The sequence below is a fragment of the Prunus mume genome, linkage group LG5, assembly GCF_029339155.1.
Source record: "Prunus mume cultivar Tortuosa linkage group LG5, ASM2933915v1, whole genome shotgun sequence".
Lineage (NCBI taxonomy): Eukaryota > Viridiplantae > Streptophyta > Magnoliopsida > Rosales > Rosaceae > Prunus > Prunus mume.
Window position 1 is genome coordinate 29,308,303 of NC_142702.1, and position 12,905 is coordinate 29,321,207.

General features: G+C 37.9%; 3 protein-coding genes across 6 annotated transcripts; 1 reads left to right on the forward strand and 2 right to left on the reverse strand.

Moving 5' to 3' along the window:
• The first annotated feature begins 3,080 nt into the window (after window positions 1-3,080).
• Window positions 3,081-6,242, forward strand: LOC103333773 (Galactosyltransferase family protein). Its single transcript, XM_008236666.3, has 13 exons — window positions 3,081-3,216; window positions 3,342-3,476; window positions 3,595-3,658; window positions 3,972-4,021; window positions 4,119-4,312; window positions 4,551-4,614; window positions 4,716-4,788; window positions 4,918-5,041; window positions 5,120-5,207; window positions 5,301-5,351; window positions 5,432-5,503; window positions 5,593-5,705; window positions 5,835-6,242. The coding sequence occupies exons 2-13, from the start codon at window positions 3,364-3,366 to the stop codon at window positions 5,855-5,857; spliced, it is 1,029 nt and encodes a 342-aa protein (XP_008234888.3). The 5' UTR covers window positions 3,081-3,216; window positions 3,342-3,363; the 3' UTR covers window positions 5,858-6,242.
• Window positions 6,243-6,433: 191 nt separating this feature from the next.
• LOC103333681 (Ubiquitin-associated/translation elongation factor EF1B protein) lies at window positions 6,434-8,185 on the reverse strand. Its single transcript, XM_008236575.3, has 5 exons — window positions 7,857-8,185; window positions 7,686-7,738; window positions 7,283-7,447; window positions 6,898-6,999; window positions 6,434-6,769 (listed from the first exon to the last, which is right to left on the reverse strand). The coding sequence occupies exons 1-5, from the start codon at window positions 8,083-8,085 to the stop codon at window positions 6,635-6,637; spliced, it is 684 nt and encodes a 227-aa protein (XP_008234797.1). The 5' UTR covers window positions 8,086-8,185; the 3' UTR covers window positions 6,434-6,634.
• Window positions 8,186-8,288: 103 nt separating this feature from the next.
• On the reverse strand, window positions 8,289-12,099 carry LOC103333680 (hAT transposon superfamily). 4 transcript variants are annotated; one of them, XM_008236573.3, is made up of 4 exons: window positions 11,958-12,099; window positions 11,194-11,283; window positions 9,246-10,877; window positions 8,289-8,953 (listed from the first exon to the last, which is right to left on the reverse strand). In XM_008236573.3, coding segments are annotated over exons 2-4 (2,040 nt in total). In that variant the 5' UTR covers window positions 11,195-11,283; window positions 11,958-12,099; the 3' UTR covers window positions 8,289-8,546. The 4 variants fall into 4 exon arrangements, with proteins under 4 accessions (XP_008234795.1, XP_088908172.1, XP_088908171.1 ...); XM_089052046.1 differs by having other exon boundaries at window positions 9,246-10,880; XM_089052045.1 differs by having other exon boundaries at window positions 11,194-11,225; window positions 11,958-12,069.
• Between the last annotated feature and the right edge of the window lie 806 nt (window positions 12,100-12,905).

The following is a 12,905-nucleotide window of genomic DNA, read 5'->3' on the forward strand; positions in this document are numbered from 1 at the left end:
AACTATAATAAAATCTTTTTGTTGACAAAAACGACCACAAATTTTCTGGCTTTATGTGGTTAGGATGAGGTTTGTTCGGCGGCACGATTCGTTAAAATAATTATTTTTGTGTCGATTTATACGATCAACACTAGACATACCCATTCGCCGAGTGGGGAATCGGGTAAGTGGAAAGCAGCAATATAACAATCATTTTATACAAGTTTTTTTACGATTCGCCGATTTCTAAGAAAATTATTCTTTGGAAGGGAAGGAAGAGATATTTACAAAATATAATAAAGAAGAGTTATCACTCTACGGGTTTCCTCATTCCTATGGTAGGGACTCATATAACGAGAACTCATATCAGGAACATCAATACCACGTTGTTCACAAAATGATACCACACTTATGAATAAATCATCCAAGTCATGTGCCCTCATATCTTGGAACTGTGATTTTGTGTTTTCAACAAAGTTTAAAGCACTTAAAATATCTTAAGTTTTTGTCTGAAATACTTGACAAAGAAAGTTGGTTAATCCCATAATTTTATCCATCAAAAGGAATGAAAACACAAATTCAAAAGACATCATAGCAATATAGTTACTCTCTGCATTGCCACGAAATTGCTGGTTAGGTCCATAATCACTGATTTCCTGGAGAAGTATTTTAGTCTTTTTAAATAAACTCATCAAACTTGTAATAGAGGCAAAGTGAGATCCCTAACAAATGGCTCCAGCTCGTTTCAAACTACGACCTTGATTAAGTTTTCTACTTGTCTCAAGTTCCCCAAAATCCAACAATTCTTTGAGTTCAACTTTTCGAATTAAATTTAACTCATTACGGCGCTTAGCAGAAGTACTAACAAAATTCCCAATATTAGTCAACGTTAAAAAAAAAATCCACACCCTAGTGGGTTTGGTCTAGTGGAAAATTGAACGGGCTAGCCACACATGTTGGGCGAATGTGATCAGGCTCCTTAATGATGTCATGGGTTCGATTTTCCTAATGTTTAACGAACCTCTTAGGAAGAGCTTTCCCTTAACCTGTGCATGGCTCGGGGAGGTGACACTCCTGCCATTTTTTTTGTAATTAAAAAAAATAACCATACAACTTTTACATCTTTCACATGTTTATATTGCTTTTTATTATTTTTGTTAAAGGAGAAAGTTTGAGTGTGCTAGGCTATTGTTTTTGTTAAAGGGAAAATTTTGAGTGGGTTAGGTTTGAGTAGACAGAATAAATTTGATTGTATTGGGAATTGGGTAATTTTTAATTTAGCAAAAAATGGAGTAGTCGCTGTCTACCATGCTCTTAGGATAGGACCGCCCCTAGTGGGTTGGGTTTGAATAGGCAGACAAAATTTAATTGTATTAAATATTGAATAATTTTTAATTTGACAAAAAATGAAGTAGGCGGTTGCCTACCCTGCTATTAGGGTAGGGACTACATATAACATTGATATACATGGGTGCATTCATTGTTTTTGTTCATACTGGATTTGACTTACCAAATAAAGGGATTGGACTTTTAGATACGCACCACCATCATCACTGTTCCATTGCTGAATCACATGGAGGATTTTAGTACATGCGTCTCTCTTATCTCTATGCGTCAATTTGAAGACAAAAAATCATCACCATCTAAGCTTTGTTCCTAGTTTTCTTCTTTTTTCTGTGGCTCTGGGCCAACAAAAGCAATGGTAGAGTCCTTTTGGTACAATTAAATTGGCGTTTTGTCTTTGTGGCTTGCACTATAAATTATAATTATAAGTTGGACTAACTAATCCACTCATTATTATAGTCAATTATGGACAACCCAAACAAAAAACATGTATTATACTTCCTAAATGTTGGGGTAAATGACAAAGAAGAAGTTACGTAAACATTTAGGAAGTTGCATGGAAATTCGATAAATATTGTAAATCTGATGTTCTGTCTACTATTCCAAACAAAGCACAAGATCCAATGCTGATGAGAAAGAGATAGTGATGGTCACGTGGCTGGGCGCCGTGGTTGGAAAAGAATTTGATTGAAAGATACTCTAAGGTCATTATTGCCCTGCGCGTCCACAAATGTTAATTCGTGATGTGTGGCACTGGAGCTCCTTTTGCGATTCCATCAAGATTACACATGTTTTTAGAGAAGAAATTTCTTGGTTGATGCCTTAGACAACTTAGGTCACGAGTTGTCCCTTTCCTACGTGGAAAGTTGGACACCCTTTACACACAGTGCATGTTTTCTTTTTGGACCTCTTTGAGTATGTGTGTCCCAGAGATTTCGGGTTGTAATGTCTCTTTCTTGCGAAAAAAACTTGGGCAACGATCAACCAGAAATTAAAAATAATCATATCGGCTTGGGCTGCGTTGCCATGGAGGTTGAGCTTTTATGATACCTGATGGATTAGGCAGAGCTTTCCAACGTATTTCACTGATCAGGCCGGAATAAGCAATAGCCTCCCAGAGAATTTGCTCAGGGAAACCAGCCCCTCTTTTCTTCTATTTTATTTTTGTCAGAATCTTTTATTGGTTGAAAATGACAAGTTTCGAAAAGTTTGGTGCCTTGAGCAGATTTCAGGTGAATTTAGAGGCCTCGAAAGACAAAAAAGAAATTCATGGGCCCCTTTTTTTTTGGTCGAAGTAGGCCCAATAACATTAAACAACTATAAAATCCCGCATTTGATGGAGCCCAAGAGACAGGATAAGACTATGTAGGCTCAAACAAAAGAACCTCTCTCTGCTCTGAAAATAGCCATGTTGGGCCTTGGGGTTGAGCGATCACGGATCCAAGTACCCATCAGCAAAAGGCTTAGATTTTTTTTTATTTTTTGTTTTGGTCAGGACAGCAAAAGGCTTAGTAACATTCAAAATCCCCGAAAATATCGTTTAATTAAATAAAGAGCTCAAAAAATAAAATGAAATATAAAGTAGAACGCTGAATGTGACATTCATTATCGATTGTAATGTATGTAAGTATGCATTCGGAAAAGAAATTAGAAAAGGTTGCAACTTTAGGCGGTGGCGCTGAAACCCAAACACTAAAGTCATATCGTCCGCAACCACCACAACACTCACTTCATACCGAAGCAACATACCCACCATTCTCAGAGTCTGAATCCATCAGCTAAACAAGGAAGAACTGCTAAAAAAGGAAGAAAAATAAACACAATATATGATTTTTCTTATTCCGACATTAAAAATCTGGACTGGGGTCAAATTGCAGATCTGTTTCGGACAATGTAAGCCAACCCAAATCCATCGTTTTCACCGAGCTCATAGAACAGCCAATATATAGTATATGCTTACTGTTCTATCAACTGAAAATTGTCAACCTTGCGCCGTTGCGCACTCAAATTGGAAACAGATTGAGACCACAATCAATCACAATGGTAGACAAAATGCAGAGCAGGGCATCGAGTGCTCGTGTTTTCCGATCCCGGATTCCGACGCTCTTGGTCTCCATGTTCGCCACCTTCGCTTCCATCTATGTGGCTGGCCGGTTTGCTCTCTTCTCTTCTCTTTTGCACCTCATTTGATTTTGCAGAAAATTAGACCCATATGATTCCCTCCCTTTTTCTTTGATCTGGGGATTTTCTGATATTAATTTTGGGATGTAGGCTGTGGCAGGATTCGGAGAACAGGGTTTATTTGATCAAAGAACTCGATAGGATTATTGGGCAGGTGGGTATGTCTTAGTTTTGTATTTAAGATTGAAATTTCGGTTCTTTTCTTTTTCTCGTTTCCCAATTGATTCAGGCATGTGAGCAAATTTGGTTTTTGAGTCAAAATTCACATTTGACTTGAGGCAACACCAGTTTGACCTATTATTGCCTAACACCAACCGCAATCCAGATGGATGATTTTTTCTTATTTGGCCAATATGAAGTGCCTTTCTGTACTTGTTCGAACTCAGATGTATACTTGTATAGCTAGTTGAATTACTCAGGACTAATTGAGTTTACCACTGGAAACTGTTTTTTGTGTGATGTTTTAGGGGCGATCTGTCATATCAGTGGATGATACATTGAAAATCATAGCCTGCAGGTAAGATGTAGTCATTTGTTATCTGGTTTAATTGAAGATTTATGATTCTTAGTTTACACATGAATCTATGGTTCTGATGTGGGCTTTCGGTTGCTAGGGAACAACATAAGAAATTATCAGCTCTTGAGATGGAGTTGGCTGCAGCTAGACAGGAGGGTTTTACTTCAATGCGCTCCACAGAGATTAATGGAACTGATTATAAGAGAAGGCCACTAGTGGTGATTGGAATTTTTACAACCTTTGGTCGCAAAAACAATAGAGATGCAATTCGTAAGGCGTGGATGGGAACAGGTAATGCACTAATCTTTCTTTGGGCTCACCTATTTTCTGTTTTTGTTACAGTTAAATTTATTTTTCTTTTTAATGTGGCACACATATGATTTGGACTTGTATATAAATTCTTGAATGATAACAGATCATGTGGAACGTTGTGCAATGTTCCTGTTCAATGTTTTAGTTCTAGTAAGCGCATTGAAGGTTATCATTTTTTATTTTGGAGGTTTTTTAAAGTTTGCATGTTAATTTACAGGTGCTGCCTTGAAAAAAATGGAGAATGAAAAGGGAATAATCGCACGATTTGTAATTGGAAGAAGGTATACTTTTCATTGTATTTCTTTAATTCTGTAATGGTCCATGCCAAACATACAATGATAGTTGGTTAGAGCCCTTCATCGGATGATATGTTGTCCTGCAGTGCAAATCATGGGGATAGTTTGGACAGAGCCATTGACAATGAAAACAGGCAGACTAAGGACTTCATTATTCTTGTACGTTTTACTGGTCACTGAATTAAGTAACTTCCTTTAATTTGGTGTACATGCATGCTTGCATGTGTGTTTGGCATGTGGAGATTTTAGCTTCAGTATTGTGATTATTTCCACTCCCATTGTTGGCAGGATACCCATGTAGAGGCACCTGAAGAGTTCCCAAAGAAGGCTAAACTGTTCTTTGCTCATGCTGCTGAAGAATGGAATGCTGAGTTTTACTCCAAAGTCAATGATGATGTTTATGTAAACATTGGTTAGTATTAACATTTTATTAGATGGACTCATTTTCAGTTTGCATTTGTATGCTTACCCTTTTTTCATTTCTGGCCAGATGCTCTAGGAGCTACACTCGCAACTCATTTAGACAAACCTCGTGTTTATATGGGGTGCATGAAATCAGGCGAAGTTTTCTCTGAGCCGTGAGTATATGTAACGTGTTAACAAGATAAGAGGTAAATGTGAATTGAAAGATCATCTAATGTCTCGTATTTGTGCTCGCTGGTCTTTTTCAGGAGCCAAAAATGGTATGAACCAGAATGGTGGAAGTTTGGCGATAAAAAATCGTAAGTGTCACTACAACTTATTTCAAGCTCCCCAGATATTTTCCTCTTTAAACTGAAAACCAAGTTTCTGCATCCAACAGATATTTCCGCCACGCTTCAGGTGAGATGTACGTCATATCTCAAGCTTTGGCCAAATTTGTTTCAATCAATAGGTGAGTATTCTTTTCTGATGAACTGGTTCCATCATTTGCACCATCACTATGCAGAGCAATGACTGAATTTTGTTGAATTGACTCTGCAGAGCTATACTCCGTACCTATGCGCATGATGATATCAGTGTCGGGTCTTGGTTTATTGGGATTGATGTTAAACATGTGGATGAAGCCAAATTTTGCTGCTCTTCTTGGACGGGAGGTCTCTCTCTCTCCCTCTGACTTACACACACACACACACACACAACCACATCAGAATTTATGAGCCCGCTTACAATTCATTTTTTACCTCCCCAAGGTGATTTGTTAACATAAACTTTTGCCCTCTCAGGAGCTATTTGTGCGGGCGTTTGATTTGATTTGCTTTTGAGGTTGTGTGCGAAAATATCAACCAGAGGCAGAGAGGTCTGAGAGATATTTTCGCATCCCTTAGTGATGTTTCCAGCCTGCATGATGTGGAAGAGATTAGAGGAAAAATCCTAGCTCAAATTGATAGTTGATACTGGGCGTCTTGCCCATCAGATGAAATGGAACACTGCAGATGGGGAAGATAGGATTTCGACAAATCATGCTTAGAAGAACCGAGCTGTATAGATTTTAATTATACAAATTCGGAAAGAATAATATAGGGCGTCCGTTAGCATGCTTTTCTTGTCCTTGGGTTATCATTCTTTATTCAAAGCAATAGAAATTTGTGATTCTTTTTTATCGATTAATAATACCACATAACTTTGGAAAAGTTTCTCATCTCTAGAATGATAACCAAAGATGGGTGGTTGTATTCTTATTCAGTTGAGTTCGTAAGCTATTCTTGTTCTCTTTGGCCAAATTCCTAGGCAGCATTGGAAAATCTCAAATCTTATTTGATGATTACCATTAATTTAACAAGTAAATTGACGATTTACAAATATAAAATGCTGCGTTTCCAATGATTGATATTTAACTCAAACATAAGTAACATAATATGAAAAGCTCTGACCAAATTACAATGTCCACCATATGTAAAGCTAAAAACAATAATTTTTTTACAATCAGTGTAGGAAAGCAAAAAAACTGAAACCTAACTTTCGCAAGAAAGATAGCATCACACTATTATAGGGGTAAATACAAGAATAATGTTTCATGAATGTCTCATGATGAACTGTTGAGAAAATGTGCCACTGCCTTGTCCGTGTCATTTTCATACATGATTAGGGCTTCGGCAACATCGTTTGGTGCAAATCCCATCTCTCGAAGTTGGGTGAATGATTTGGCAAATTCTCGAACCTAGAAGGCAGAAAAAAAAACATTCTTGCACTGAACAGCTAAATTTGAGATCATAACTACCAGCACCCTCTTAACTTGCTAAAGTTAATCAAGCTTAATGTGTATAGACAGAGAGCTCAAGAGAGCACCTTAGTAGGATTGTCTCCATAATTTGCTACAGCAATAGGAACTGCTTCTCGACTGAGACCTGAAGCAATGTATTTGCTGACAATGGGATCTGCAACAGAACCCTGCAATAACAATAATATGCACAAGGGTAATGTCAACAAATCCAGCCAAGAAACATCATTCTCAACTGAAACGATAAAGAATTCAAAAACAACTTTGTAATAGTGGCCTTTTTGTATATTAATGACAGATTTGACACACGGAAAAACTACTTCTATAAGTAATTCATGTTTGATTTGCATTCATTTACAAGACTTGCACAATGAATTGATGAAGAACGTAAAAGTCACCAGCTACATTTACAAAAAAAGAGAACTATCAAATGTGAAAGAGAAAATGACATACGGATGAAGATGGTGATTCCACAGGCCTTTGCGGAGGGTTTTCCAGCCCAAGCTTGGCCCAATTCTGAGTTTCCTTTTCTAATTCAGCCAAGACTTTCCTCTCAAAATCAAAATCGAATTGGAAACTGCTGCGGGGTATATCTCCAACTTGAAATGAAAAAGTAGGCTGAAAAAGAGCAATCAAGGCCAAACCCAATTTTATCAGATAATATCTTTTGGAAACACAAAGTTCGATCTTAAACGTTCACTGATTGAAATTTCCCAATCCTACATAATTGCATTCAGAACGCAGCTCAGAAATTTTCCCAATAAGCAATAGAAATGCATTGATATAACTTTCTAAAAAGAAAGATTGAATCTTTTACAGTTTACATGACAAACAACAATTAAAGCGCCAAGCTTACCGGAGGAGTGATCCGATACTCTGGTTTTATAGTAACTCGAATGCCCAATCCGGCTGAAAATTTTAGCAACAGAAAAGCAACGATAAGATGCCACAATTATAAAAAAAAAACCTAAGCAAACATTTCGATCAGTTTGGGGAAAATTGGATCATGGGTTGGCTTACAACTTACAAGAAGAAGAAGAGGAAGGAGTTGTGGTTTGGTGGTGGGGAAGGGGACGGCCTGAGTGAGCGTACGGAGGAGGAGCCGCCGTTTGCCCCTGTTGACCCACCCGAGGGTACATAGACGACGACGATGGAGGTCCGTACATCGGATGACTAGACGGCGCTGATGACGTGGCAGGACGGTAGACGTGAGAGTCGTATGGCGAACCCAACCTGGTCCTGTAATCGTAGTCCATTATCGCCAAGATATCACAGATTCAATTCACAGAGGAGAGAGAAAGTGAAGTTCTTGTATGAGAAGAAAAAGAAGAAAGCTCTGCTTGCGCGTTTTATTACGCGGGGGCTACCAACGACATTTCCATTCCGATTTCACTTGAAGCAATCAATGTTTCCAACGACACGTCGTTTCAAAAATCACTACAAGAAAAAACATGAAAAATAACATAATTTCACACCTGCATACGGATACACTATTTGACAATATCGATACAAAATTCGTCTTTTAACTTATTGCAATATTTATCTTCATGATGGAAGAAAAAGGAAAAAGAAATATTATTTCTTAGAGACTATACTACAAGTCTACAACTATTCAATCTACAAAGTTACAAAAGTGCATGTCAAGGCAATCACAACATCAAGAAAGGACACTGATCACTATAAAGACACAGGACTTGGTGTTTGAGGACTTTCATAGTCATAAACCAAAGATGTGGTCATTTGAACCAAATATGGCAGCGTTAAACTGTCTTGTATTCAAGTCACTCCCATCCAGAGCAGAACCGAAACGGTCAAGCCATTGCGTTGGGCTCGGATTATCACTCTCCTCTACCCATTCCGAAGTCATGTCAATATCATCGAATTGAATAGGATCAGCTTCTAAAGTCTTGGTTCTTGTCTGTCTTGCTAACTTGAGATTGTAATTTATGTAGACAAGGTCGTTCAGTGTTTCTCTATCAATCTTGTTGCGCTTCTCCGAATGAATTTGCTGGAATGCACTCCAATGCCTCTCGAACGTGAAACTGCTGCAAACTTGGCTGAGTATTCTGATGGCAACTCGTTGCAAAACAGGTGCTGAATCGCCATATTGTTCCCACCAAAGCCCTACATTGAGTTACAAGTTTTCAGATCCAAGAAATAAATAGGGCAAACAAACATAAGGAAACACCGTTCTCTCGTATGCAAAGCATGAATGAACACTAGTTGGACAACTTAAGGCAGTCGAAAATCCAACTTCTGGTTGCAGTGGAGGTAGATTTAGAGGATGCAACATGATTCTCATATGATGTGTCTATACAAGGACTGCCAGATGCAGATTACAGATGTGTGATGCAATATGATTCTCGTATGTGTCTATACATGTGCACATACCGAAAATTTTGAACTGTATACTTACCAGGTGAAACTACATCTCTTGCTTCCATTGCTAGGCTACAACCAAACATCCCAGTTGCCTTTGTAAATGTGAATATTTGACTAGTAATGTCACGTCTCATTTCAGGCATGGGGAGTAGCTTCTCCAGAACTTTAAAAAAGTCCTCCTTTATAGATGTAAGAAATTTTATTTCTGGATTATATTGGATGCCAGGGTTCAAAAATGCTGCGGCTGCATGTAGAGGTGAATGGAGTTGATCCCGCCACTTTCTATCTACTATATCTAAGAATGTCTTGCACTTGTTCTCATCCATTATATAGTATGTCCTTATTGATTCCTTAGCCCTGGTCATTAGCTCATATATAAAACCCACAGAAGGTTTCCCTCCAGATACTTCCCTCAACACTTTGAGAAATGGCTCAGAGATGGCCACACTTTCTTCCACTGCCCTCCAGAAATCATTGTCCTCCACAATGGAAATACATGAAATGCTCTGTGTTTTATTTGCATAAGAGGAGTTAGTGCAGTACTCGGGGCTGTTGAACATGTGCTTCAACCTTGACCTTTGCTTCAACAGAGATTGCAAGGAAAGGAAGTTCGAAACAGACTTAGTGATGCCAGTTCTAATGAGTTCCTGCCCCCCAGTGAACTTTTTCATCAGATCAAGCATCGAGGCATTGTTGTATATGAACTTTGAAATGGTTTGTGCTTGTAAGATACATCTGTTCACCCAATCCACCTTTGAGAATTCCTCTAAAATAAGATTTAAACACTGAGATGCACAAGGAGACACGAAAATGGTTGCATAATTCTGCAAAATATGGTTCGCAACCCCGGTATAGTTGAAACTACTATCCATGATGATCTGCACAACATTTTCTGGGCCAAAATCTTGTATGACAGAATCAAATAAATCAGCAAGGCATTTTGTGTTCTTGAAATATGCAGATGCATCCACGGACTTATGAAAAAAGGTCCGTGATGGTGATGAAACCAAAAAGTTAATCAAAGCTCTCGATTTGTTGTCGGTCCATGTATCGGCAATGATGGTACAACCTGTGGTAGTCCACTCTTTTTCAATATCTTTTGACTGTAGGCTCATTTCAGACTTGATCCTTTCCAGCCATGTAGTCTTCAGAGTTTCTGCAGATGGACCTATAAATCCAGGACCACACTTTGCTATGGCATCAATCATTAGCTGATAGGATGAAGAACGAGCTATACTGAAGTCAAGCTTGTTTTCAAAAAAGAACAGAGCAATATTTCTCTCTGCATTCTCCTGGTTATTCAAGGGGGGAGGGACCATTGGACTGACATTAGGAAAAACTTTCTGAATTGGAATTGGTGTATCGAAAGACATGAGAGCTTTACTAGCAGAGACATTTCCAGGAGATTTGACTTCTACTAACTTTTGCTTTTTACCACTAGAAGTTTCTTTGACCTCCTCCTTTGATGCTATTATGGTCCTCACTCTATCAGTAACATCATCTCTCACTTTGCTACATGGATTTACACCCTTACTTGGAAGTCGAGATAGATGATGCTTCAATCTACTAATGCCACCATTCAGAACTCTCTGACAAAATTTGCATCTCACCTTGTTTCCATCTAATTTTTCAGCATATTCCCAACAAACATCTTTTTCTCGAACCACTGCTACAAGGTAAGCACAAAACTATTTCATTTATACGGCAGTAGTTTCTACATGATCTTCTATCAAAACAAACTTATTATGTAAGGTTGATTCACTTTGAAAAGTAATATCAAGATTTGAATTCATCTCAAAATATGTACATTGCAGCAGAAGCCATTCTGAGAGAAATAACTGAATGCAATAATGCAAGGACACAGTAAATTTAACAAATGAAAATGCAAGTGGGTTAGCATTGTACTCAATCATGGGCTTGTTGATGATATGAATAGAATCCATGAAAAGAAAAGAAAAGTGAAATCATAATGCTGAACTTACTTCTTCTCTTCTCTTCGGCGCTGTATGTCAACCTACAGAGGGAGCAAAGTAAAACTCAGCAGTGAGTAGCTGATTTTCACGTCTCTGCGCCTGTTCAATTACATAAATTTCATAAAGGTCAAAAAAGAAGAAAACTTTGTGGATGCAATTTAACATATAACAAGAATCCTTACAAGTTTCTTACAAGTTTGGGTTCAATTGTTCTTCCTTCCAACACAGAAATTTGTAACCTTTAATCCCTTCAAACCAAAAACCCCTGATATTAACTCCCACAAAGTCTGCAGACTTATCCAAATCCTCATTATTTCATTCATTTAGATTTCATGTGGTTCTCATTTCTCTTTCCAGCTTGCAGCCCTCGCATTTTACATTTTTTACTAAATTGGTTAGAATTAATCTTATGATTAGTATCATCAGCCACTATATAAATGTGCATACTTCCAAATTGGCTTTCGAAATTCAACATCTAATGTATAAATTGGAACCCAACAAGCTCAAAAGAAAATGAAACTATTTTCCGGCGAAAAAATTTGGGGAAGAAGATGCCTCCGGCGAACGGAAAGCACTGTAAAATACCAGAGCTTCTGTGTTCACCCCTCAGTGACCAGACAAAGGAATTCAAAGTTCCACATCTAAGATTCCAAACTCCAAATCTAAAATTCAATTCCTCAACGACGAATAGAAAAGAAAAACAAATATTTGAAAATAGTTGAAATGCAGGAAGCAATTGAAAAGAGAAATAGCGAGACATTTAAGGAACTTACAGAGAGAAAGAGATTGGTCCTTCTCGACGGAGAGAAAAACGGAGGCGGCAGATTTTTTAGGGTTTTTCATTTATCGCGATATTTTGGAGGCGTATGGTTCTTTTTTTGTATCACTCGGAGTGTGTTTCCGGTCTTTCTTCTTTATCCTCTCTTTTCTCGTTCTTTTTGTTTTTCCGACTTTTCATTTTCATTTTTATTTGTTACCTTTTTGGGTTTCTTTGGCGATATATCGCGGTCAGCTTATGCTCCGAGTTCAGCACCCGAAGAGAAAAGAAAGACAAAATAAAATCATTGCTTCCAGCCAATCACATGATTACACGATCCGATCTTCTTCTTTTTTTCTCTTTCATCATATGAAATTATCCAAACAAATTATTAGCACCATATTAATTTATTATTTATTGCGAATAGGTTTTTTCTCCTATAACATTAGATGCCTCGATGACTGATTTAGTGTAAATAACATCCAACATGAATTTCAGACCCCAAAAAAAAAAAAAAAATCCAATATGAATTGATATATAATAAGCAAAACCTATTTCTTTGAGTTAGGCAGGATTTTGAAAGGAAAAATAAAAAATATAATAATAGCAGCCAGCAGGTAAGCCCATTGATTGTAACCTTTGGATGCCAAATTACTAATTATTGACCACTACGCAGCTCTAGTAAAAATAAATGAATAGTTCCGATTGGTCTCAGAGTACACTCGTGCACTCTACATCTCAAGTCCCACATTTGTCGTTCTTTTCCCCCCCAACAACCTACGTGGCAGCATCTTGCGAAGGGCCACCTTTGATTGGTACTTCGGTCGGCCTAAGAGTAATTGTCGCGCCACTTTCGGTGGTTGTGAAGTATCCAATGGAGGTTAGGTGACCAGTGCAAAGATTAGAACCATTGATTAGGGGCATTAACAATTTGATAGGAAGTCAAAGATAATTACTCTAACTT

Bases quoted from the DNA above. Each gene is read 5' to 3' on its own strand.
- LOC103333773 (XM_008236666.3), top strand. From the start codon at position 3,364: ATGGTAGACAAAATGCAGAGCAGGGCATCGAGTGCTCGTGTTTTCCGA. The intron at 3,477-3,594 runs GTTTGCTCTCTT...TTTGGGATGTAG, and splicing joins TCCATCTATGTGGCTGGCCG to GCTGTGGCAGGATTCGGAGA. The intron at 4,022-4,118 runs GTAAGATGTAGT...TTCGGTTGCTAG, and splicing joins TTGAAAATCATAGCCTGCAG to GGAACAACATAAGAAATTAT.
- LOC103333681 (XM_008236575.3), bottom strand. From the start codon at position 8,085: ATGGACTACGATTACAGGACCAGGTTGGGTTCGCCATACGACTCTCAC. The intron at 7,448-7,685 runs GTAAGCTTGGCG...GCTCTTTTTCAG, and splicing joins AGTATCGGATCACTCCTCCG to CCTACTTTTTCATTTCAAGT. The intron at 6,770-6,897 runs GTGCTCTCTTGA...TCTGCCTTCTAG, and splicing joins ATGGAGACAATCCTACTAAG to GTTCGAGAATTTGCCAAATC.
- LOC103333680 (XM_008236573.3), bottom strand. The intron at 8,954-9,245 runs GTAAGTATACAG...AACTCAATGTAG, and splicing joins AAGAGATGTAGTTTCACCTG to GGCTTTGGTGGGAACAATAT.